The sequence below is a fragment of the Haliotis rufescens genome, unplaced genomic scaffold (genome assembly GCF_023055435.1).
Source record: "Haliotis rufescens isolate VD_foot unplaced genomic scaffold, xgHalRufe1.0.p SCAF_16, whole genome shotgun sequence".
NCBI classification, from domain to species: domain Eukaryota; kingdom Metazoa; phylum Mollusca; class Gastropoda; order Lepetellida; family Haliotidae; genus Haliotis; species Haliotis rufescens.
The window spans coordinates 25,591,885-25,619,827 of NW_025963846.1; the positions used below are offsets into that span (position 1 = coordinate 25,591,885).

General features: G+C 40.0%; 1 protein-coding gene across 1 annotated transcript; it reads left to right on the plus strand.

Moving 5' to 3' along the window:
• The first annotated feature begins 8,495 nt into the window (after positions 1 to 8,495).
• On the plus strand, positions 8,496 to 27,137 carry LOC124117674 (G-protein coupled receptor GRL101-like). The gene is made up of 7 exons (XM_048396627.1): positions 8,496 to 8,610; positions 20,369 to 20,512; positions 23,087 to 24,637; positions 25,049 to 25,176; positions 25,314 to 25,359; positions 25,857 to 26,083; positions 26,964 to 27,137. Exons 1-7 carry the CDS (start codon positions 8,496 to 8,498, stop codon positions 27,135 to 27,137), a joined length of 2,385 nt encoding a protein of 794 aa, XP_048252584.1.
• The last annotated feature ends 806 nt before the right edge of the window (positions 27,138 to 27,943 follow it).

A 27,943-nucleotide genomic window follows, 5' to 3' on the forward strand; every position in this document is an offset into this window, starting at 1 on the left:
CAGCTTCCCCTAAGGCAAGACGTGTCCGTTGACCACCATCCAAAAGCCCATTCCCTGACATGAAGAAGGTGTGGAACGTAATATATGTGGGTGGGTTAGTGAATGAATTTGCGGATGTGTGTGTTCGTAGTACTTCTAAGGGGGAGTGATGTGTATTTTGTCTCGTAAGCCAAAATGGTTGGTTGTTTAAATAGTGACACTTTAACAAACAATTCTTCTTCTTCTTCCTTTTGTTCATTGTCAAGATGCCGTGTATAACTTCCTAGACTGCTGACATGTGTTATCATTTTTTATCTTCAAATACCACGATGTGCCCACTGATACCGTCATTATGTTGATGGCCTGATTGTTAAGAACTATCAGTTGCGATATATTATATGATTGCTTTGTATAACATCGGCATGCTGTTCACTTTCATTGGGACTGGACTCTTTGCGCAATAGCCAGAGTATCTCACTGTTGAATATTTTTTTTTATCATTTGCATTTACATAAGTAAAGAAAATATCAATTTAATCTGAATACGTCAATGTGTCAATTTCTTGTTCTAAAAAGTACAGGTATAAGTATTCATATTCGACTTCTTTTCTTATCATTTGTATTTATAAGGATTTTTAAAAAATTTCTTGCGTCTGTTGTACATTAAATTTACGGTCGTAGTTTGTGGACTTTGCTAAAGATATTAGGCTGAGCCCCCAGAATTTGTTTAAACATTTGATTGCATTTTAAGCAATTTGGTGCCGTTTGGACAATATTCATACCAACAAACGTAACAGTGGCAAAAGTCAAATAAACAAAGATGGCGGATGCAGTAAAATTTCGGAGTAATATCAGTACTTTTTAAAAATCGGGAATAGTTTCCGCGCACCCGACCACCTGGGAGCAATACTGCCACAAACGTGCAATGTCCCTTTTCCCATGTTGAAGCATATTGAGAAAAGCTTACTTTTTGTAAAACATAAGACATTAATACAACATATATCTTCGTGTTATGGGTTTTCGGTCGCTGAATAAACATTCATAGTTTTTTCACATGAACAACTGTAAAACATCTCATTCACTTATAAAAGACAACTTTATCATAAAAAAGTCATCATTGGAGTATTAGCAATTTCTGTGTGACCGCGGCCTCCCTGTACAAACGAATCCAAGCTCAGCACAAATAGATTTCAACACTTTCAATACAGAAGTCAACGCCAATGCAGACAGACAGATAGTTTATTTATGTCTCGCCTCAATTTACATATAAAATGCTATAAAAATAACATAAAATAAAATGAGCCACTCCTATTGGAGTTAGGAGAGACAAACTACTAGAAGTGGTATAACCATAGTTTATAAACACTTCATTCCAAGCAGTCCTGATACAAAGCAGAGCTCGCTTGACGTCTAGGGCTTGTGGTTCTTCAGCATCAACGTTGTCGGGGTGTAATTTCATTTGCTGTTTCTTATAATAAAGCTTGAAAATCTTTATTATCCCGGCATCTAGTGGCTGAATGTGCGAAGTGGTGTTTGGTGGCAAAAAGTGACATTTGAACATTAGTTGTGTCGACAGTAGCATGGGATGGGGCCGTTGTCCAACAGCTATACCACGTGGCGTCGCTCCAATCGCATTTGCCGATCCAAGATCAGTCGCCAGGCTTTGAATATTAATGAAGTCATCCATGCTTTCTTGTTTACATACCAGTGGTAAACTGATGTGGGGTCAAATGTTCTGGCCTGTTGTATTTGTGAATGACTAATGGCTTTAGCTTCTCAGTTCCTGTCGCATTGCATGTCAACATAACTGTCAAACGATCTTTAGCCTGCTTTTTGCCAGAAACGGGGACAGTACTGAGTGTTGAATTTGGTTCGATTTTGTAGAACAAACCCGTTTCGTCACAATTAAATATATCTTTTTTGTGGAGACGGGGAGGGATGAGGATGCGAGTGAGGACGTGGTTGATGGGTGCGGATGAGGGAGTTGGTGTGGATGCGGGAACGGATACAGGTGAGGGTGTGTTTAAGAAATAGGGTGTGTGTGAGAGTGATTTGTGACGGCGAGGGTTCGGATGTGATTGAAGTGATGTCAATGAGGGTTTGGGTGTGTCTGAATGTGCGGGTGTGTTTGCGTGGTTTGCGTAAGCTGCTGCGAGTGAAGGTCTGGATGTGGGAACGGATGTGGTTGTGTGTATATAGGATGTTTGTATGGGGGATAATATTATGAATGTTATTTTCATAATTGCTATTAAATGTGGTGTGTACATATATAAAATAGTGTTTTTATGAGTCTTTTAGTGTCTCGTAGGCCATTTTGGCCGGCCGCTGAATTTTTACATTCTTGCCTTGTCATTTTATATGTACAGCGGGTGACACTATAATAAAATATTCTTCTTCTTCTTCTATATCACATGGATTGTATTCACGCAGCCATTCTTGCAAGGATTCTTGACCTGCATCAACAAGTTCTAGTGAAACGGATGCTGATTCACCATGGACTTTATGCATCTTAAGTCCACGGAGTACGCTGCCCACTCTGTCGGATTAACGAGACTGATTAATGAGTGATTTCGGTAATTCGTTGCAAATTAGACTTGTCGGAGTCGGAGTGCGAGAATGTCGGATTAACGGGTCTAAATAGCACTGAATTCACATTCGGTTCCCATCATTTGTGTCGGATAAAGCCGATTGTCGGATTAACGAGACTTGACTGTATTTAGCTATATGCTGCTATATACCTCGTTTAATTCCAAGAAGAATGTAATCTGCTTGAGATGGCTGAACAGAAAGTGAGACTACAATAAACAACTTTTTTCTGTCTGCATGAAAGATTTGGATGGTCTTTAACTTCTTTTGAGTAGTATACATTTATGCAACAGGTATCAGCAATCTTAATTAATATTTTATTATTCATAAAATGGACAACTGAAACTGACACATTTAAGTTTTGTTGATTATGGAAGGACGGCTCTTCCTGGGAGCACCGTGAATATTTACTGTTGTCGGGTAACTTAGTTATACTCAGAAACGAGGATGCCCTTTGGACAAGTTGTCTGAGGCGCTGTAGTTCGATATTCATACAGAGTTGCGTCCCTTGGGCACGCCAGGAACCTATGATTGTGAGTTCGAATCCCGGTTCGCCCCGATTATGTTTCTAGGTTTGTCAGCACCATACCCGTGCTCGTGGGTTTCACCTAAGTGGTAAACGTCTGAGACCTGCATCACTTCGGGCTTTCCTCCCATATTAAGCTGACACGCCGTGATATAACTGGAATAATGTTAAAAGCGGCGTAAAACCCAACTCACTCACTCACTCACTCGATATTCATAGTTATATTGCGTAGTCTAACCACGGTCCAATAATCATGAGTCATCATCCAAGACTCGTTGGTATCTTGGTTGGGGTGGTTTAATCTAAAAATGTGTACAGGTAGGTAATTTAATTACTGTTCAAAGATGCGATAAAACCAACTCACTGCCTCACGCTATAACATAAACAAGCCTGTACCGCAACTACCGACGTGCCACCGTGATCCCATCGATCGATGTATTTATCAGCAGTAAACATGCTATTTTAATATTCAAGCAACACTTTGCCATAATTTCAGGAATTGACCATTTGGGAATATTATTGTCAGGGGACCGCTTTTATGACCCGTATTCACAGGAGTGAAGTGTTAGCATAGAAACCTCCATCGTTAACATATGGTATTCGAGAATATAATTAACCAGACCTTTCACACTAATGGCATCACTGATACCATGATTCAATCATGCATACATACGGCTGCTTACATTTAAAAGCATCAACTTACACTTCCAGCAGCACTTGCATAATTTATTTCTATTTCTCGATACCTGTTCACAACCGTAGTTGACATTGCCCCCAAGGGAAACAAATTAATTATCGTCAATAGTCATCACCACGACATAATTAAGCTAAACAGACGGATGAGGACGATGCATTTTGACCTATCTGTTGCCAGAAGGTAGTTGTGTTATAAAGTGGCCACGATGTTGACGCTAGGGATACTTCTTGCATTTACATTATGTGGAGCACCTGCGGAGGACACCAAGACATTTGGTATGTTCAAACTGTTTTTCAATTATTATTTACTATTTCGCCGATCCTAAAGCTGTTAGAGCTAGGATATTTGCTTAGCTTCATTTTGTTTCTGCGAAAAGAGCCGACTAATTAAAAATGTCAAACACACAGTTTTCAGGACATATCGCATTTGAAACGAGCAATTTATTATTCGGACAGAATCCAATGGCGAGTTAATTTGTTCCTGTTTTCATTTGAATTTAAACGAAAGCCGACGCCTTGATATTGGCGAAAATCTGTTCAAAACTGAGGCAAACTCACGCATCTTTTATTATTGTCTTCAAACTAAGATTGTATCAAGGCTCATGGAATGATATCTCATGATCGTTTGATATTGCCAGGAAACCTTGTTCAAGAGAGATAGCATGTTAGTTTGATTTTGGTTTGAGATCAGCAACTCAAAAAACATGTTACAATAGTAATTATTGCTTTCATGTCTTATATAAGAAGATTGTTGGGTAGTGGATCTAAGGTTGTAGAGATGGTCTAAATATTAAACATGAACGTTAGAGAATACCAGTCTCGATTTTCCACCGAAACAGGTTCAATCGGGCCTAAAAATCAAAACGGAAGTGACAATTATATGAATGGATCACTTTAACTCAGTGATGACGCCAGATATTCGTGAAAAGGGTATGCCTAGGTTACCTGCCGGTAACACCCGCTACTCACACAACTGCAATTTGCATAACAATTTAGTGTTTGTTTGTTTGTTTGTTTGTTTGTTGCCGCCATAAGTCGGCGGCCTGTTGTTTGGTTGGTTGGTTGGTTGGTTGTTTAACGCCGCACTCAGCAATATTCCAGCTATATGACGGCGGTTTGTAAATAATCGAGTGTGGACCAGACAATCCAGTGATTGACATCCTGAGCATCTATCTCGGCGGCCTGTAAACAATCAAGACAATGAAGTGATGGACCAGAAAATCTAGTGACACGACAGCGAATGTACTGATTTGTTTTAAAAAAAATGAAAACGATCTATTAATTTTGAATCACGTTGGCTGTGTACAAATGCAGAGACATGCTTTGGTACAGTCAACGTCGGGATATGACAAGTGACGGTGAGGTAGCCTATTGGTTAAAGCGTTCGCTCGTCACACCAAAATCCGGGTTCAATTCCCCACATGAGTCCAGTGTGCGAAGAACATTTCTGGTGTTCTCCGTCGTGACAGTGCAGGAATATTGCTAAAAGCGGTGTAAAACCACAGTCGCTCACTCACTTGACATGCCCAAGTTTATCCAAGGCGAGAATTAATAAGTAATATTTCAACTTTGTTTGACCAATTATTTATTCCGGCAAGACTTTTAGTGGTAATCCATTCACTGCATGTAAAGGTGACGTGGCCAATATTCAAATAATTGCATTTAAAGAGCAGCACTATCATATACTGAACAGCAATGAAAACGCACCAGCAATAAATCTTGAAATATTACAAAAACAACTTGAGCAATGGCCGATTTTGATTAGAACAGACATAGACGGATTATTAAGAAAGACGACAAAGGAAACAGGAATACCACACAGTAATTACAATTACGTCATCAGTGTAAGGAAGACACATAGGGTTAAAATGAAAAGTCAATATCTGGTATGTCCGCCATTGACAGCAACACAGGCCATGCAACGTCTTCTCATTGATCGAATAAGTCTGCGAATAGTGTTCTGGGGCATTCCACTCTTGACGTAGTGTATCTTCAAGTTCTCTCAGGTTCTGTACTTGCGGACGACGTGAGAGGCGTTGACCCAGGTAATCCCATAGATGTTCATTTGGCGATAGATCGGGTGACAGGGCTGGCCATGGAAGCAGAGGCACATTATTGTTCGCTAGGTGCTGTGTTGAAACACGTGCTGTGTGCGCTCTTGCATTATCTTGCTGGAAGGTGTGCATATCCTGGTGCTGATGAAAGAATGGGATGACGTGATTTGCCAATATGTTATTCCTGTAGTAAAGGGCATTAACTCTTCCACGACAAACATAGAGCTCTGTTCGATGGTTATAACTGTTGCCGCCCGACACCTCTGCTGTTAATCTTGGCATTTCTTGTGTCAGTACCCTTTACGTCTGCAGCAACAAGTGATGTGGCTTTTAAGAGTTTGTCTTTTATAGCCCTATTCTGCATGCTTCCCGTGAAACAAAACACGTTTTCCATGATGTGCACGCAATTTGTTGCGTTTTGGCGATTTCGCTCACAAAAAAATTAGGAATGTGTTTTGACGAGCTGTTCTTCATGCTTCGTCCAGAACGTCGTATATTACCCATTCACTTATATATTTTCATATGACTTAAGCCCGGATAAAAATACATCCGTTTTCATGGTGGTGCCTTTTCAATGCTTATCAGTATATATTATAGAAGGTGCCGATCACATTCCCCATCTAGTGTGTTTGTCCTAGTACCAAAACTAGGGTTTCATACCCGGTATAGGACTCTCGCAATTATTTCGATGTTTGATGACCCCTATATCTCACACACATATACAGAAAAAATCGGTTTCTGTGAAGTGGTAATGAACCGTGCTTCCTAAGTATCCAAGTTACTTTCCGGTAATACATTCTCGGCTAACGATAGAAACAGACCAAAAGAATGTTAGGGGTATCCCATGGCTTGAAATATGTCGCTTATCTCCAACATACATTGTGACTATTAATCTTAACCCGCTCACTCACTCACTCACACCCATCATACACCATACATTGAATGTTTTTGCGTCAAATTATTGGTGCGCTGTTAAGAACACATTTGCAAGGCTCGCGTCATTTTCGTGTAAGGGTGTCCTCTTATTGTTTGCTCGGAGTTACTGTGTTACACGACAACACCTTTCATATCATCTTCCCGAGGCAAGTGACTTTAAAAGTCCAGTTTCCACCCTTGCCGAACTAGGCTGGAATTCCTGGGCTCGATCGTAGCGCCACCAGTGGCTGTTAGGAGTTATGTCCCTCACATGCATCGCATATATATGGACCAATCGGATTCCACATCTCGTATCACTTGACTGTCGATCTGATCGAGATCTATATTGTGATAAAACGGTTCTTCCTTCGCGAAGTGCATCAAACCAGGTGAACACCTTGATCACAAAACATGAAGAGATTTGGAAAATATCTGTTGACAACGAGTTAGTGGTGCACATGCTTTTCAAATCCTGCAATCGACCGAACTCTGCATGACAGTTTACGAACTGGATTTCGATTTCCTTGCGTGATTTTGATTGGACTATGCAGAGACTTGTTAGTCCACCTAAAATCTAACTCCATAATACCAGCCTAGTTCGGCAAGGGCAACTCTCTTGCCTTGGAAGATGCTTTCATATACGCTGGAGAAGTATATCGGCGTCATTAGACCACCCATATGTACAGCCAAATACTTTGTGTAGAGCCTATTATCGGTGTTTCTCACTAAATCAATTCGACCCGTGAAGATCCGGGTTAGAATAGGTCTTCGCCGTAAAAGGCGACTGGGCTTGTCGTAAGAGGCGACTAACGGGATCGGGTGGTCAGGCTCGCTGACGTGGTTGATGCATATACTCGATCCCGATTGCATGGATCGATGCTCATGATATCAATCACTGAATTGTCTGGTCCAGACTCGATTATTTACAGACCGTCGTCATAAAGCTGGAATATTGCGGAGTGCGGCGTTAAACAACAAACAAACACACACTAAATCAATTCCACAACCTAAACACTATAAATGGCACAACCCATGCCGCTTCACTCTTTATCCTCGTCACATGAGTTTGATTTGTATGTGTTGGATGGGAATAAATATAGTGTCGTGTTTTCAATGGTAGTAATGCTACCTGTAGATTTGACAGCGATTAACTAAATTTGAAAACGAACGCACAACGTGAGCTGGACATAGTAAACAAATATGTTCTCATGCTATAAAATAAATTAAATGTTTGTTCATCTTTGTCTATTTTCTACAGGGGAAAGCCTTGGAATCACCACCTGCGAAACAGACATTGACATTGTCTTTGTTCTGGATATGTCAGCAGCTACTGCAAATATAAGGAATTTCTTTACAGTGAGGGAAAGCTGTATTAGAATTGTCCAAGGTTTCAGCCCGATGTATGTTAGAGCTGCAGTGGTGCTGCTTTGGGGAAATTCTGTTGAAATATTGTATGAATTCAGTGATGTTGCCACACTCCAATCGCTTTTTTATTACCTTGATTTTTCTTATGAAGGATCTTTCGAACCCGGTAATTTTGAAAATGCTGTTATGGTGGCCTCTTTTGAACTATTTACTGAAATGATGGGACATAGGCTGAGTGCTATGAAGCTTATAATGTACATGACATCAGGTAGTTTTTCACTATATGACGACGGGAGATGGCATGGATTACAGGATGGTGTAGCAGCAGATCATGATGTACATATACTAGCTATCCTAATCGGTTATGCGGCCGACATGTATCCACTAGAGGTCCAGATGCCCTTCCTCAATATGAAATCGAAATTTAAGGTGCCAGACATTGCCTCGCTGGACGAACACATCCTCATCTTGTTCCGGAACATCTGCCCAGGTACGTGTATGACAACATATCTGTTAGCATATTAGATAATTACTGGTATTAAAATGACCTTGATACATCGGTTTAAATCTCAAATAATTTATATCAAAATTTGACTTTACGAGTCGTTATTGTTCTTGTCTTTTGTATGTGAGGCCATATGGCCAATAGTACATGACGTATACAATACACATCTACAGTAACAACCACACAACCCGTATAATGCATATTTGGAAGACTTAATTGACATTAGTCACAGGTATAAGTATTGTAATATTGACTCATCGAGACATGTACAGCATTCTGTTCCTCAAAGTGAAAATATGAGAAAAATATTTTTAAGATTTATTATTTTTATTATTATTATTATTATTATTATTATTTATTTATTAAAATAAAGGTCTTGTCACTAGTTTGTAGAAGCTAAACAATTTTATTTAAATGTTTTTATTTTGTAATTCTATATATTGTGGACATTTGGAGTAATAATATTCGCCATCTTTGTTGTTGTCAAAGTATAAACATGATTTTAGTTCAATTTCTGTTGTGTTTGAAAGTCTGCTTTTACATTGAATATACATTGAACTGTTGCATCAATATCGTGTTGCTACGAAGTGTTATAGATTTAATTGCTTTGGGGTAGTTTTCTGGTGAAATGTTCGCTTAAATTCTGAGTAATAATCAACACAGTTGGATTTTCTACTTCGCAGAACCTTTCTGTTTAGGATATGTCTTTACATGGAAGTTTGAATAGTTTTGATATAAATCTCTGCTACCGACGTCTTGTGCAAAACCACCCATTTCTTTCAGACACCCAGTTGTTGCCACCTTTTCGTAGAGTCGTTTCAGTGATGAATTCAAGGTTGTTTGTTAAGTCTGACGAAAGTACTCTACTTTGAGAATTAAGATTACTAATTGAAATATATAAACTACTTTATTTGAGATTTTGTAGCTGAGGTGGTAGTAGAAATTTAAAAAAGTTTAAATGAACCAGTCCAAGATCATCGCTGTGTTTCATTGCCAATAATAATACTAATAATAATAATAATAATAATAATAATAACAAAAACATAATGATGAGTGTCAACCAAGCGAAGTGCCATAACAAATGGGCCCAGACTCTGCATCGGGTTTATGTGCAGTGTGTTGAGAAGATAAGCAACCCTGCAGAGTCCTTCGCTTGAATGAAGTCGGCTGGCCAGAAAAGTGAAACAGAAGGCTTTGTGTTTGCTGCTCATGACAAGTCACTTCCCACTCGAAACTGTCAATGTGTGATCTTGCATCAAAGTGTAAATATGAAATGTAGAATATGCAATGAATGTAATGAGACTGTCCAACACATTGTCTGTGGATGGCCAGCTTTGGCACAAACACAGCATGTTAAGTGGCTAGATCATTTTATTACCTTCTTCGCCATACTTTTGGTTTTGACACAGAGGACCATCCATGATACGATCCGGAATATGTAGAGGGCGTCATGGAAAATGTTACATAAAACCCTTTGAATAGGCCCGTATACAGCAACAAACATGATCTTGTCCTTTTGATAAATCAATTGAATTCATTTATGCCATTGAATTTTCTCTCCCTTTTGACACTAATGTGATTGATAAGATTCAGGAGAAACATGGCAAATATGCGGACCTCGCTCTCGAAATTTCACGCTTGCATCCAAAGTACTAAGCTGGCCGACTCCCCCGTTGTTCTCGGTGACTGAGGTTTGGTGTCTCCCAATCTGTTGACTGACATTGGGAGAGTACCCGGGTTTGCTGCCAGGAATACAGCCCTTCTGACAATCTTGGTAATGCAGAAGGCTACAGAGTCTTCACATTGTCCATGCGTCAATCAAGTCAGCGAGCCTGACCACCCGGTCCCGTTAGTCGCCTTTTACGACAAGCATAGTCGCCTTTTACGGCAAGCATAGTCGCCTTTTACAGCAAGCATGGGTTGCTGTAGACCCATTCTTCTTAATATACAATAGCGTGTTTTTACAGGGCGAAATTACATTCACGAATATACCGACATAACAAGATATATTAAACATCATTCAGTTTGTGACGAAGGCAGCGGTTGGACGTATTACGACGGGAGATGCCACCTTGCTGTGGAATTCGATGAAGACATAACATGGTTGGAAGCAAAGAGCCAATGCCAGAATCGAAGAAGTCACCTGACCACCATCCGAGACTCTGAAGAAGACTCATTTGTAAACACATTGGTTCCCTCGTCGTCCGATACGACATATATTGGTAAGTAAGCTGTTGATTCAGGGAATATTAATTATATTGGGTGCCTATACAGCACAACAAACAACCATTACTGACATACTTTCAATGTAAATAATCGCATCTTGAGGAAACAATCCAGTGATTGATATTCTGAGCCACGATTCACGCCGTCAGGGTACGTTGACACGTTTGCTACCAAGTCACTGAGGTTTACACTGTTAGGGAGTGAGTGAGTATGGTTTTACGCCGTTTTTAGCAATATTCCAGCAATATCACGGCGGGGGACACCAGAAATGGGCTTCACACATTGTACCCATGTCGGGAATCGAACCCGGGTCTTCGGTGTGACGAGCGAACGCTTTAACCAATTACACTGTTAAGTCGCCTCTCACGAACAGCATAGGTAGCCTAGAATCCCCTCAAGCAACAATTCGAGTCTGGAACATAAATAGTTGGTTGGTTGTTTAATGCACTCAGCAATATTCCAGCTATATGACGGCGGTCTGTAAATAATCGAGTCTGGATCAAACAATCCATTGACATCATGAGCGTCGATCCGCGCAATTGGACCAAGTCAGCGAGCCTGACAACCCGATCCCTTTAGTCTGCTTTTGCGACAAGCATAGTCGCCTTTTACGGCAAGCATGGGTTGCTGAAGACCTATTCTACCCCGGATCTTCACGGGTCTGGAACATGTGTAGTCAATCATGTGATTAACATGATGAACATTGATCCACGCATTTGGAATACGATAAGATGAAATAAACCAAGTCACCGATCCTGACCACCCGAGCCATTTAGACGCCTCTTACGACACACAATAGTCAATCAATAGGTGAGGCGAAATGGGATTTAACGTCGCGTTCAAGATCACTGCACGTATTTAGAAACGTGCATCGCGAACAGTAAACATTGCACTTAAACAGCAACGTGCATGCACCTGCGTGCGTTCCTGAATGGGTTATTGATGCTGATTTATGGAAAGTAGGTATCGCGAAATACGTGATACAAATACAAATACGTGTTTCGTATAATTATTATGATACCCGGATATCTTTATTATCCCCCTCAAAATTAACAGCTTTACATGTATTGATAAGGTTCCTCGAGAACAAACGCCGATGTTCAAATATTCTCGTGGGTATCCTGCACGACATTTGAATAGGCAGCGGTAAAGGCGGATTGAGAAAGGACGAGGAAGGAAACGGGTCCATTTTGACCTTGTCAACTTATTATGAGGGAGTTATTCAAAGATTATATAGTCTATATGTATTCCCTGTTATGTTCAACTATCTGAAAATTATGAAATTTTGATATATTTTTTTTAACAAGATCTCTTTGAACAAAATAAGCAGTCATCAACAGAAGGAACGTGTATGCTAATTTTCAAAACTATATGTGCATTCAGGAGCTTCATAGCACAAGATGTTTACAGAGCAAGTTTTTAATGGAATTAACTCTTAAAAATATTCTCCTCAAATACTGTTCCAGATCGATACTTATCCATTTATCAAATCATTTTTCATAGTTGTCCGACATAAAGGCTTCATTGCAATAAGTAGGCAATTTAAGCTGATATACGTGGCTGAGTTGTTAGGTTTGGGTTGCAAATGGCGTTATCTGGTATAACATCCACGAGGTGCAGAGATGAACAGTTTGGTTTTAGAAGTAAATATATCAATGTCTAAGTACATGATAACACTTATTATGTTACAGGTCTCAGGAAAGACTACAGGAATCGCGTAAATACAGGACTTTATCGATGGGACGACGGTACGATTATGACATATACGAACTGGTAAGTAAACATGTTTGTGCGAGGATCCATTCTGTAACTGTTCAACATGTGTTCCAAGATGAACAATTAACAAAGGCCATTGTGAAAATGTACGTAATATGTATGTGAATATATAACAATCAGTGAATTGATCAGATCCATAACAAATATAATTAAGAATTGACCTTCACTTTGTGTGAGTTCATTGGAGTATGAACCTTCATAGAGTGAGGGCCAAACTGTATAAACGTCAGAGCTTGCCTAGGCACGGATTGAGTCGAAACTACGATAGTTTAGATGTGCATTTCTTCGTTTGTACATTAGGATAGGTCGCAGCGATGATATTCGTGAAAAATCATGCAATCACGCTCTCTGACATTTCGCAATGTATACTGAAACGCTGAGAACAAGAATAAAGGTTCTAAATGATCAGAAAGAACGCTTATGTATGTTTTCGTGCTAGGGAATTCCCAGGGGTTTCCCCAGGAATGTGGAAGTAGTCCGTCAGTGTTTACGTCATCAAGAACACGATCTCGTGAAAAACGTATGAACGTCAAATTGTGTCGTTCATACACTTATGAACGTCAATTTCGCGGTCAGGTGACCGACCTCTCGTCTATGGGAAAGCCGTATATCGTGTAAACCTCAAATTAAAAAAATATTAGGTTCTTAAATTTAATTTTCTGGTAACATATAGATCAAACATTACAAAATGGAGTAGATATTATCCATTTATATGCGAGAACTTTCAGCTCAAACGAGCCTCTGCAGGCCATATATATATATATATATATATATATATATATATATTAACGCATTAAGATATATCCACTAATAGAATATATCGATCTCAACAGGGGCCCGTTTCACAAAACTCTCTTAACACCTACGACGCTAATTTTAGGTGTATTTCAATGTAAAGGATCAATGATTTAATTTTAAACGGCGTGAAGGCTAAAATGCAATGTAATAGTCATGTATTATATACGATATTTTCTGAACTCATTGCATGTTGAGTTATTGATGGTAATGTAATGTCCGATTTTTTTTATATAGCACTGGCTGATTTCAAGATCCTACTAAAAACCTACTGTAAATTCAATTACAATGAAATACATGTACGTTGTTGGTAACAAATGATGCTTCATTTGTCCAAACTGAGTGAGTGAGCATGGTTTTACGCCGCTTTTAGCAATATTCCAGCAAAACCACGGCGGGGACACCAAAAATGGTCTTCACACATTGTACTCATGTTGGGAATCGAACCCGGGTCTTCGCCATGGCGAGCGGACGCTTTAACCGCTAAGCTACCCGACCTCCCCCATTCGTCCAAGGACTAGAGGAGATGATATATTGTACATACCTTGTCCTACAGGGGCGTGGACGGAGCTGATGGAGGTTCGCTTGAAAGATGCTTTTTGAAGAATATGAAAGAGGACAAGTGGCAGGACGTATTTTGCGGTTACAAAGTCGCACGTAACATCTTGTGCACAAAACACGCTCTGAATGTGTCACTTGAATACGGTAGGTGTACATTTACATACACATGAGCATTACTTAAGCACCACCCCCTTTAGGTGCAACATCAAAAACTGACTGGTGTGATTCATTGTTAGAAACACGACAAAAGAGTAGTAAACAGACAAACGGAACGCCTGGCACTACCACTCAAGCAATATGTGCCGATTTATTGCCATTATGCAAAGAAATAAAAAGATTTTCATTTTAACAACGCTGAAAAGTATCAGCGCCCAACCAATTCACTATCGGATTGTCACATTATGCAGTGAAAATCGATTAAATTATCAAACTAGGAATCACCGCTGACTCTGCAGTTAGTATCTGGTGTGTCACCTCTTTCCATTCGCGAGGATCTGTGGTAACTCCACATAACAAACACTGTCAGTCTTTAGAACAGTTTATATAGTTCATAAGGTTGGCGTGCACTTTTGCCGATCACCGGAATGATCGCCATGCAGTTTCAAGAGGGAGCATACATTGTATGAGAATGTTCGATGTACAATAGGGAGCGGAATCTATAACACTCCTCCCTCCTAGTTTTGTTTTATCAATTCAACTAAACATTACTCAACAGCAATAAACATTTGAACATTATGCATTGAAAAGTAACCTTATCCAATGCTGAATAAATGTAAACTATTCATGGCAATATCGTGAACATTTTAAATGTTGACAAAATACAGTTTACTGATAAACATATCAAAATAAAATTATTCCCTATCATAAGATAAACAATATTTTCTATTTGGGAAGATCTTAAGCTTCAATAACAGAACACATTTCAAAACTTCAAATCATTACACATGCACTTAGTAATGAAAACACAATTTCACTGAAAATGACTACATTTGTCAAATTTTAAAGTCTTTTCATTTGTCAGTTTAAAGTCGTTTGATTACTCCGTTTAAAGTCATTATTCACTGTTCACTTGAAATCTTCAAGTTCAATCTGTCCGGAGCCTTGATAACTCTACTTGAACGACGTACAGTTTCACTTGGGTGTACTGTAGATTTGGATTCTGTCATCACAGGATCTCTCACTAGTTATCACAGGATTTTGAATGTGAATTATCTGCTACCACACATGATTGAGCCTTTGGCATGACATTTTCATGCGTTTCTACAACTTTTGGCTCATTTACTACACCTTGAACTGGTGGCTCAACATTAATGAACACAGGTGCTTTAACTACTTTTGGCACATATACACTATCTGTTATTGCAGATTCAATTTCAATCTGCTCACTTGTGTGACGAGGCCTCACATGATCTACGTGTCGTCTCAGAACACCACCATTCACAAGACGAACCCGAACTGACACTGGGCTTGTTCTCTCTGACACTATTCCTTGTAACCACTTTTCACCTGAACGAAAGTTTAGTACAAAAACTGGATCCCCAACCTGGATTGTACGATCTCAAGCAGACTTGTCATGTGTGAATTTATGCTTCACTTGTTTCTGACGAACCCTGTCAGATATGGATGGAGTAAATCTAGATGACGTCGACCTAAAAAGAGTTCAGCTGGTGAAACTCCAGTTGTAGTTTGAGGTGTGAGTTGATACTTGAATAAGAAACGGGAAAGTTTTGTTTCTAAACGTCCTCCTATCATGCGTTTCATATCATTAGCTTCGCGCCTCGTTCTTACCTTGCCGATACCCTCTTGCCGAGGTACCCTTACCCTTACTTTCCCGACCATAACCTTGGAGTCGTGCTTTATCCTACACATAGTGTAGTTGTAGGCTGAGAGCTCTACGGCCCATCTGTGTATTCCACTGGATGACATTGGTGATATTCCTTTGTCAGGATTGAAGATACTTTCCGGAGGTTTGTGATCTGGTATGAGCTTGAACGAACGTCCATATAGATATTGATGGAACTTCTTACTTCCGAAGATTATGGCTAACGCTTCTCGATCCAGCTGCGAGTAATTCTTCTCGGCTTGAGTGAGTGAGCGTGAAGCGAACGCGATTGATTTCTCAGAGCCATCATCAAAGATGTGAGATAGCACTGCTCCTACCCCGTAAGGTGAAGCATCGCAGGCAAGTTTGATCTGATGTGAGTAACCTGCTCGATGACAAGTGACGTTTCACAGCTTTAAAAGACTTCTCTTGATTTGGTCCCCATTTCCAGGATACATCTTTCCTGAGCAATCGATTAAGCGGAGCAAGTGTAGTGCTAAGTTTAGGTAAGAACTCCCAGAAATGATTTCAGTTCCTTGGTATCTCTAGGTGCTGGAGCCACTACTATGGCTTGCACTTTTACATCCAAAGGATGCAGACCTTCTGAATCTATTCTGTGTCCCAAATACTCTACAGATTTGGCCATAACTTACATATCTGCCCATTGAGTCGTTACCCTGCATTACCCAGTCTGGATAAAACAGTCTGAATGTTCCCCAGATGTTGACGTTCAGTCTCTTCACTGATCAGTATGTCATCAAGGTAAACACATACAGACGGAATGTCTCCCAGCAAACACATACAGACGGAATGTCTCCCAGCAGACACTCCATAGTGCGCTGAAAAACGGCTGGCGCTGCAGAAATCCCGAACGGAAGTCGAAGATACTTGCCATTTGATTTGATTATCGGAACGATAGGTGCCGCCCCCTCGGAATGCTGTACGGGCTTGATGATACCTTTTTTCTCTAGCCGATTCCATTCTGTCTCCACGTCCTCTCAGAGAGCATACGCTACATTTCTGTGTTTGTAGAATATAGGTGTATTTGTTGATATCTGGATTTAACTGTGTGACCTTTGAACTCACCAATGTCTTCTTGAAAAAACATCTGCATGTGATCTCAAAATGTCCTGTAATCTTTCACTTTCAGGATTCTTCCCCAATCTAACTTGATACATTGTAACCAGTCTCTCCCTAGAAGGTTCTCACTATCTCCTTTCACTACCACAAGAGATAATGTTGCTTCTTGATTACCATAACATACATAAATATCACACCTACCCATGACTTCAATCGTCTCTTTAGTGTACGATCGAAGAATTGCAGTCATTTCAAACAGTTTTAGTCTCTCATGAGGTCTCCATAACGAGTTGAATGTTCGATCACTGATCACTGAGGTTGCTGCCCCTGTGTCAATCTCCATAGATAATTGTTTCCCATTTACAGTCATATCAATCATGTAAGGTTCAACCCTTCGCCTCGCAGGTTGTGACGTACGCTTACTATGAGTGTCCATCTTGAATAGTTCATATTCTACATCTTCCTGGGCAGTAGAACTCAATTGATGTGTCTCACCTCCACATCCACAGCCTCGGCCTCTACCATGTGACTGTGCAGAATGTCGATTCTGAGAGGATGAGCTATGACACACACGCACAGTATGTCCTGGTTTACCACAGCCGTTGCAAACTGTATTTCTGTAAAAACAGTTTCTGCCATTGTGATTTGTGCCTCCACATCGGTCACATGTCATAGATTACACTTTGTGTACAGCAGTGTTGTTTGCTTGAGGGGTTGCTTCATCTCTAATGTCTTTAACTTCCTTTGACGCCATCTCCATGCCAAGACACAATGAATATGTTTTACTATAATCCAAAGTTTTCTCAATTAAGAGGCGTTTCTGCATTGTTTCATCATTAATTCCACAAACTAAACGATCCCTCAATGGCACCTCCAAATCAGTATACTCACAAGTCGATGCAAGTCTCTTTAATTCAGAAACATAATCTGAAACACTTTCATTAGGCTGTCTATTTCTGATATTGAATCGTCTTCTTTCCACCATGACATTCGGTTTCGGGTGTTGGTGTAATTGCATCAATTTGACCAAAGCAGAAAATGAATGGTCCCCTGGCTTCCCGGGAGACGCCAGATTTTTCAAAAGTTTGTAAGCTTTAGCACCTATATTTCTAATTAGGATTGCACGCTTCCTACTTCCATCAGTTATTTTGTTAGCTTCGAAATAAAACTCGAGTCTCTCGATATATTCACCCCAATCTTCTTTATCATTTAAGTCATTTTCATCTATCTTCCCGAACGCCGCCATGTTGATTTACTGATGAAAACACTCACGACGCCGACGATCCTTGAAGAGCCGATACGGGTATAACTCACAGCAAGGAGCTTTCATACGTCCATAAAAGTTTTCCTCGTCGCCATTTTATGCGGTATCTCCACACAGCAAACACTGTCAGTCTTTAGAACAGTTTATATAGTTCATAAGGTTGGCGTGCACTTTTGCCGATCACCGGAATGATCGCCATGCTGTTACAAGAGGGAGCATACATTGTATGAGAATGTTCGATGTACATTAGGGAGCGGAATCTATTACAGGATCAGATCAGATTTTCAACATTCAGATCCGGATCCTCTGCCATCCGGGTCCAGTGCCTTGGTCAGTTCATTCAGAGTGTGAACTGGATGTTATCTCGCTCTCACTTGGCGGCTAAGGTAATGCCAAAGAGTTCAGATAAGGGTGTGTGATTATAATTTGGAATTGGATGTTGAGTCAGGCGGTGCTGAATTAATGCCATATGTATAAAATGGTGTTATAACATATAGTTTAACGTATTATTGTCAAGCATTGTTCTTTGATACCATTTACTTTGAACTAGCTGTCGTCATTTAGGATTGGGAATGCCTTAGTGGTCTAGTGGATCGAGATCTGCCCAGGGAGCGGAAGGTCCGTGGTTCAATCCCCATATTTCTTTGTTACCCGGCCTCGGCAATAAGGGGCTTATCGACTCGAAATCAATATACTGGGTCTGAGTAAGTTATCCATATTAAACTGCGGCATGGGCTAGCACTATATAATCAGCATTAGTCCGGAAAAACGGCCACACTCACACACACCCCTCAAGAAACACACCTTTGATTGTGGGTTCGAACCCTGGTTCGCCCTGATAATGTATCGACGTTTGTCAGCACCATACCTGTGCTCGTGGGTTGCACTGAAGTGGTAAACGTCTGAGACGTGCATCACTTCATGCTTTCCTCTTAAAGTATGCCGACACACCGATATTTTTTCCTGGAATCATGTTAAAAGCGGCGTTAAACCCAGCTCACGCACTCACTCACTATAAAGCACAGGGTGCTTTGATTGCGACAACATCATTATAAATAACATGTCCGGTGAAGGATCAACAAGCCAGTATTCAACTGTCGAATCAGTCAAGAAGGAGCTGCCTGACACGTTCATGTCCACAAGTCAACTGAGAGCCACGGAAGGGTCAGCGACCCAACACGTACTGGTTCACCCCATGTGACTTCTATCGACCCTACGCCCCTCCGTAATCGCTTCAGGACAGTACTGGGGACGGCCAGAACCAACATTACAACCCTACTGTCTCTGGCATTGTAGGTATCTTGCTATCTCATGGAATCCATGGTAGTACTTTCAAGTGAGACCTGCTAAGAGGTTTTACATTAAATGTAAGACCTACAGCCTTTTAATATGCATTTAATGTTGATTGTTTATGTGTTTCGTGTTTATTCGTTCCTGTAGCTGGACTTTAAGCATGTCGAACGCGGCATTGACTTACAGATGACTACATATTTTCACACTTGTTTATCATACCCCGATTTGTGTGCAGCCTGTCCCTCACAACACTCATTGACTGCCACAATTAAAATAATCGATTTTGAAGTATATCACTTTCAATTGGGTATATGCATTCATTGCCTCTCAGTATATATATGCATGTTGTCGCCTCATCGTATTGGATTTCTATTTGTTGTGCATTTCAAACCCACTTCCATTTTAAAGTCCAACAACAAAATTTATGATCAACGTTTGTCCGGATAGTTTGTTCTTCATGCGATTTGTTGCCATGTTGTATGAGATAGAAAGATGGAAACGAATGTTTACTGGACTGAAATGACGCAGGCAGCTGTAAGATGTAAGCCCGATAGGAACATTGCTCCATTCTGATGTGGTGGTGACGACATTGGCTTTTCACTTGAACAGAGGCAGGTGCATCAACATGTGCGTTCAGTAAATGGAATCACTTGTGGAATAAATACTGACGTTTCCTGAATTTGGGAGTAATTGAACGAGTGATTGGAGGTTTCAACGCCGCTTTTAGCAATATTCCAGCCACATCACTGTGTTGGACATCAAAAAGAGCTTAACATGAGGATCGAACCCTAATGGCATCTTAGCCATTAGGCTACCCGACTGCTACTACCTAAACGGACAAGATGTCAGTTTTACGAGGATAAAGTATTCTGTGCATAATGGAATTAGAGATAGACATATGCTGATACAATATTTCATGCTTTCAGTTACACCATCGCTTCCAGTAGCCAGTTCCTCTGGATACGACCATGACCTGTTTACTAACTGCACTAACGGAGAACTTGTGTCAAAGTTCAAGTTCTGTGATGGGAAGTTCGACTGCAAAGATAGAAGTGACGAATCAAATTGCGGTAATATTAATTATCTCATTGCAGGAAAAGTCGAAAAATGTGGTTATTGGTATTTATAAAATGTACACATATCTACAGTCGAAAATCAAGAGGCTTTGACAAAGGTATCTTTTGCCTACTATCCAACCAGGTGTTTTCAAAACTTTCCCGATCACTTCTTGTTTAAACTATTTGTTTTGATAATATACATATTAACACTCGTCGATGAAAGTCTAAAATTTTATCGAAGAGTGTTGATATACTTGATATCATATGACAGGAGGTAGGATTATATATTCATAATCCGAATTCAAGTGGATCGATGACATTTGATTAGCTAACCAAGCAATGTTTTAACCGTTTACGTTTTGATAAAATCGAGAAAAAACCGGACTGTTTCTTGAATGCCTGATGATAGAATGGGAGGGGCTTGTGTTGAATTCTTGAGCTGTACAATTTCGCATTGTTATTTACACTGTTTGCATGAATGCTAAAATAAGCAGTCTTTGAAGTGATAAAATACAGAAAGATGCAGAACCCCCCCCCCCCCCCCCCCCCAAAAAAAAAAAAGAGAGATCAATTTATCCATTCCAGTCTTATGTTTTTTTCCTTTTGGTGCATAGTTTGAAACGGGTCAGAGAACCAATTGAAAAGGATAATATTTTCAGTAAGTTGTATTTTGATTGATATGAGATACATTGTTTTGAATCGTTACAGATGCTGACACTTGCCATCATGCATATTACTTTCATGTTTTAAGGAACGTCCTGCACCAGCACCCAGTTTCAATGCACTAAAAGCGGGTGTGTCTCCTTCTCCTTCTACTGTGACGGTACACGAGACTGTGCGGATGGCTCGGACGAAAACTGCGGTGTGTAATATGCAATTGTCACGCTTCTGGATTTTACTGGAAAGAACAGTGTACTGACCTTATGCTTGAATGAGTGATCATAACTTGAATTCATAGCTACCTATTTTTCGAACAGCGTGTACCCGACTGCTATTGCTACCAGTCATTCCGATATGAACACACAATGCCATCTAGAAAGTGGTCAAATGGGTTCGAATCCCGGATAGCTGTCATACATTTTCCAAGCGATGGAAACTGCAGTAAGTTGGTTTTGATTCAGAAAAAGAACTATAGCTATAAAACAAGTTGGTCTCGTTCTAGAGCAAAATTATCAGTTGCTCTGGTTATTTGTGTCAGTCTAACTTAGTAACACCCTTAAAATGTCAATGTTACTGTTATAATGGCATCTGTATTAGTGATGGCAAGTTGATGCTTTTCCTTCTGAATGTGATGTAGTAGCCATTTAAGTGAAAACCTTGGCCCCATTATGCTTTCCTTTTGGTTAATTATTTCAAACCGACCTAGAATGTAGAAATATTTATTACACAAACAATTGGGCTAAATATCCTGTTCAATTTCTTTATTTCCTTACTGATGGAGGCCACAGGCCTATGTACATTTATGATTTGTACATTCAGAGTAGTAGAGTCTATAACATAATATGTTTTCTGTGTCTCATTGCATGATAAATGTACATAGATACATTTTGTAAAAGTAGATACTTAGAGTTGTTTAACAGCGATGTGAATTTAAAGAAATTGGAATTGACATGATAATATTCAGGTATATACTTAGCCCTTAATGTTGCATAAAATGGGCATATAAGAAGGAAGTGGTATTCATCTTCAACGTCATTTAGGGCGCACAATTGACAAATGCGTTCTTCTCTTTTAATACCCGTGTAACGTCCAGTTTTAATAAATAAATCATGTGAGCAACATAACATCAAAATCTTGCTAGGGAAACTCGGAATTTTTTTTACATTTAAACAAGATCAATACTGTTCGGGATATAAATCATTTTTTTACCATTTGTTTGATTCAGATACAGATTGAGACAAATTTTGTAAATATATATCTTTTAGTCCTTGTGTTAATGATCTAATGAAATATGAATGACATTGTATATTTTGTTCACACCAAACATAGCCAAGTTTTTTACGTCTGTTACCCAATTTCGTTTTCCATTTTTATCAAAGAGTACCATCATATTATAACATTTTTTCGGGAACCTATATTTGTATTAATTCACTTTCATGCTAAGGCTTGGTGGAATGTGAAGAAACACATTACAAGTGCCCCAGCAGCTACTGCATCCCAATACAGTATGTATGCAATGGCGTCAACGACTGTCTGGATGCTGCCGATGAACAACGTTGTTGTGAGTTTTATACCTCCAAACTGGTGCTTCACAATAAGAATGTTCAGATTTTATATACTGTTTCACGAGCCTGTCCAATTTCAATTCTAAAACGTTGGATTTAACAAAAGACGATTCTGGGGAATTAATATCCTGAACATCAAATGCTCTGGAAATACGGTTGATGATAGTTCAGCTACCGTTGTTTCATGAATAATACCTTCTCTATATATAACAGCAAACAGTATTGTCGTCTCACAGTTGCAACATACGTACTTCATTGATTAACACGATTAGAATACAATATTTATCAGATGTCATTCTTCGACAGATACATGTGCCTTCTTCATCTGTCAATATGTTGATCAGGATCATCCTTCTTTCAGACGAGTACAGATGCCCAGGCTATTATCCATGTTCAGGGGAAACATACTGTATTCCCCCAAGTCAGCTGTGTGACGGTATACCGCATTGTCCAGATGGAGATGACGAACGTATGTGTCAGAGCGAGTGTCCACCGTCTTGCATCTGTAGTGGACGAGTCATACGTTGTGATTCAAATTTTAATGAGACGCATCAAATTCCAAAAGATGTCCGGAAATTAGATCTATCAGGGATGAATCTTCAACTAATCGACGTTGATTTTTTGGATTTGCATTATCTGACTGTCCTCATTTTGTCATCCTCAAATATAATTCGGATGGAAGGAGTTTTTCCAAAGTTTCCAAATGTTTTAACGTTAGATGTAAGTCACAATATGATATCTCACCTGGTTAAAGATTCCTTCTCAAAGTTCCCTAAATTGAGACACCTTGACTTATCCAACAATGTTAACCTCTCAAACATTGACAATGGCACATTTTTAGAAGTACCAGAACTAGAACAATTGAATTTATTCAATACATTTATCATGGAATTAAAGGCAACAATTCTTTGGGGCCTTTCGAATCTCCGAACACTTAATATGTCCGCCTGTCATCTGAATTACATCAGTGTTGGATCATTCTCAAGCTTGCAGTTCCTTGAGTATCTTGATATTCGCCAAAACAACATACTACAATTTTATGAAGGAAGCTTTGGGGGCTTATCGTCACTAAAACAGTTACAAACTGATTCATACAAGCTTTGCTGCGATTCTGTTAGACCTAAAAGTCTCAATAAACATGACTGTTTGTCAAGTCAAAGTACCATTGCTTCATGTGAGGACCTTCTGGGCCAAGATATCCTTCGAATTCTGCTGTGGATCATTGCTGTGATTGCTGTTGTTGGAAACATCCTGGTGATCATATACAGGTTCATTTATAACAGAAAATCCCTTCATAAAAGCTATGGTGTACTTGTGACAAATCTCTCAATCGCTGATTTCTTCATGGGCCTCTACATGATGATCATTGGATTTGTGGATTCATCATTTAAAGGATCGTACGTGTGGCATGATTATGAATGGAGACATAGCACACTATGTGCTTTCGCTGGCTTCCTGTCCACCTTATCCTCGGAAGCTTCGTGCATCTTCATCACACTTATCACGTTAGATCGACTTCTGGCCGTTGCCTTTCCGTTTGGGCAATTCAGGTTTTCCTTAAAGACAGCTGGTTTGACTGCAGCAATTAGCTGGATTATTGCTATCCTCCTAGCAGGTATTCCTCTATTACCTTCACTGAAGTGGAATCTCTACTCCCAGAACAGTGTCTGTCTTGCACTGCCTCTTTCAAATAACCGACAACCAGGATGGCAGTATTCAACTGGGATATTTGTGGGTTTCAACTTTGTCATGTTCCTACTCATAGGGATTTGCCAAGTTCTGATATACAGAGCAGTTACGACATCATCCACGATAAGATCATCTAAGTCCAGTCATGACACTACCATTGCCAGGAGACTCATCCTCGTCGTCCTGACAGATTTCCTCTGTTGGTTCCCTGTTGGTGTCATGGGTGAGTATTATGAAATGTAATGACATGTGTCATGCATGTTCCGGTAGAATCAGTGCTTAAGTAATGGCCAAACGAAAATCAGACAAAAAATAAATTAAACAAGAACTAGCATTTGTTCATAATAATATGGACCGCCTCCGTGGTCTAGTGGTAGAGCATCCGCCCGGAGAGCGGAAGGTCCAGGGTTCGATCCTCGTTAAACGATTGTACTTGTTATTACCCTGGCTGGCGCTCGGCTTTGGGGCTAAAACAAAGACTGGTCGGCTCGGAGTCAGTATACTGTGTCTGAGTGGAGTATTCATGTTAAACCGCGGCATGGTATCTCAGTTAGCTGGCACTATCCCCATTTCACCTCAACTCACTTCATATTGATATAAATACCACATGAACCCATCTTACCTTGTCTTCTAGGGGTGCTGTCACTACGAGGGGTTCCTATAGATGGGGAGGTATATTCTTGGACTGCAGTAACAGTGCTCCCTGTGAACTCAGCTTTAAACCCGGTATTATATACAATTCCAAGTATAGTACAGGCCTGGGTAAGTAGTCTGAGAAACACTGCCAACTTACTAAACATTGATTTTATAACAATTACTTATACACCATCATATATGTCTCACACATCTACAAACGTATTAGTAATCATATTAAACATGAAATATGAATATGTTGATAGAGAGAAGCCAGAAAGGAGGAAAAGTTATCATCTACACGAGAAACAGGTATGCATTTATGTGTTTCAACGAAGTGATATAAGTTCATGAAAACGTCAATATACATGATCAATACAAACATATAATAAATATTATGACCACAATTTGCATATTTATCCGCAAATGACACCAACGAGAAAGCTACCAAATCATCCTCTTATATTCGTGAGAAATATACAATTATGTACCTGCCTCCTCAACGACTGAATATGATGATGATCAGTACTCGCATTATTGAAGATGGTCTTAAAAACATGCATGTTATCACTTAATCTTCAGCACTACTTGCAACACGGTGCAACCTCAATGCACAATATTTTGCCACTCGAAGGTTGTCTTTTACCGTTTGTAAAATCAACAAAATATTGTTATATCCTCTATTTTGTAAAGGAGACTTCTAGTGACTTCTATGAGCTTTAGAGTTACCCTGAACCATACTATCCATTTTGAAACAAACATAATGACATTTCTGCATGTGTATGCAATGTTTAACTCATATTGATCAGGACCAAGCATAGCAAATCATCCGATGAATCATGTACGGACCTACGTTGGCGTCCCGGCCCATGACATGGAGACTCTTGAAACAACCATGCAGTCACGTGATGTACCTCGGGACGTGAAGTGTGACCTTATATGCCTCATCGTCGTCTACATTTTGGATCTTCACCAGAAGAAGAGACACTTCGAGCCAGTCAGTGATGAAAACATATTTGTCAGCAGGTGTAAAAAGGTAATTTGAGTGTCACATGTCTTTTAATTTCTTCTTCCATGTGTGTCGTGGGTATACAGATTGGTTGGCTGGTTGGTTGGTTGGTTGGTTGGTTTGTTGTTTGACGCCGATCTCAGCAATATTCCAGCTATAGGACGGCGGTCTGTAAATAAACGAGTCTGGACCAGACAATCCAGTGATTGATATCATGAGCATCGATCCACGCAATTGGGATTGATGACATTGGGTATGTAGAACCAGATAGTAAAAAAACACACACGATCAATGAATAATCAACAAACGACATTTATAATACACGGGATAAGGTTTAGATTCATAAAAAACAATGCAAGGGGTCAAAATTTGAGGCAGCAACAATAATTAGACAACAGGTGCTATTCTTCCTTGAACACTATCGATGTGCGTTGGGAATAATGTAGACCGCATTTGTGGTCTAGTGGTAGAGCTCTAGAGAGCGGAAGGTCCGGGGCCGCGTCATACCAATGCTCGGCACAAGTTGGTTGGTTGGTTGGTTGGTTGTTTAACGCCGCTTCACGCAATTGGGATCGATGGCATGCATCAACCAAGTCAGCGAGCCTGACCACCCGATCGCATTAGTCGCCTTTTACGACAAGCATAGTCGCCCTTTACGGCAAGCATGGGTTGCTGAAGACCTATTCTACCCCGGATCTTCACGGGTCGGTTAACAAGTAGGAATGTGCAATAACCGGTAAACTGGTAAGAGACATCACTATTTAAAACTTATGTTATATAGCTTTTACAATATTCATTGTAGAATATGTACACGCACACGTTCATGTAATTAAAATGTCGTTAGATTCAAACTGGCGGAATATGACAAGATTTGTTTGAAATATGATTAATACAATTTCTGTTTCAGGATATACTGAAGGTTTGCCTGTCATTGGAAAGCCGACCAGATCGACTCGCTGTATCAGAGGATGTTGTGTACCTCATGCAGGAGGTCAGGAAACAGTGCGACGTCAGGAAACAGTGTGACGTCAGGGAACAGAGTGAAGATGTCACTAGCAGCGATGTCACAACTGCCATTTGATCAAAACTAATGTGATTATTTCCATTGCTACAACACGTTTGCCAATTAGGTGAGGTGAAATGGGGTTTAACGTCGCGTCCAAGATTATTGCACTTATATAGCGATGTGCATGTACGTGTGTGTGTTTGTGTGACTGCTTGTACTAGTCCGGACTGATGCCGGTTTAAAGTGCTAGCTCACTGAGATACCATGCCGCAGTTTAACATGAATACCCCACTCAGACACAGTATACTGACTCGGAGCCGACCAGTGCTTGTTTTAGCCCCTTAATGCCGAGCGCCAGACAGGGTTACAACAAGTACCATCTTTTAACGTCTTTTGGTATGGTTATGGGATCGAACCCCGGACCTTCCGCTCCCCGGGCGGACGCTCTACCACTTGATCACAGAGGCGGTCCGTTTGCCAATTAAGCAGTCAGGGCTGAAAATAAAGGCCATATCGGCGTATGTATTGATGAAAATACGCACTTTACGTAGGGGGATGATTTAGAAAACGGGATACGCATCACAGCATACATGTACGGTCATATATAATATAATATAATATTCATTTATAACGTATTTGCTAAAATATATATTGTGATTTGAACAGCGCATTTCCCTGAGTATAGTGCGCACTTTTTTCAACAAACTACATCTGTGTAAAGGGGATGCGCATTTTGCATGCCAAAATCAGCTGAAAATAAGTTTTGATGTATTTTGTTCCAGCGCAAAGACATTACCGTCAGGTCGTAGCACCGGAAACACCATGTCAAAAAAATGAAATTTTGCTGAAGTACGCAAATAATCATGTAATTACTCTGTCTG

Bases quoted from the DNA above. Each gene is read 5' to 3' on its own strand.
- LOC124117674 (XM_048396627.1), top strand. From the start codon at position 8,496: ATGTATCCACTAGAGGTCCAGATGCCCTTCCTCAATATGAAATCGAAA. The intron at 24,638-25,048 runs GTGAGTATTATG...CTTGTCTTCTAG, and splicing joins GTTCCCTGTTGGTGTCATGG to GGGTGCTGTCACTACGAGGG. The intron at 26,084-26,963 runs GTAATTTGAGTG...TTTCTGTTTCAG, and splicing joins TTGTCAGCAGGTGTAAAAAG to GATATACTGAAGGTTTGCCT.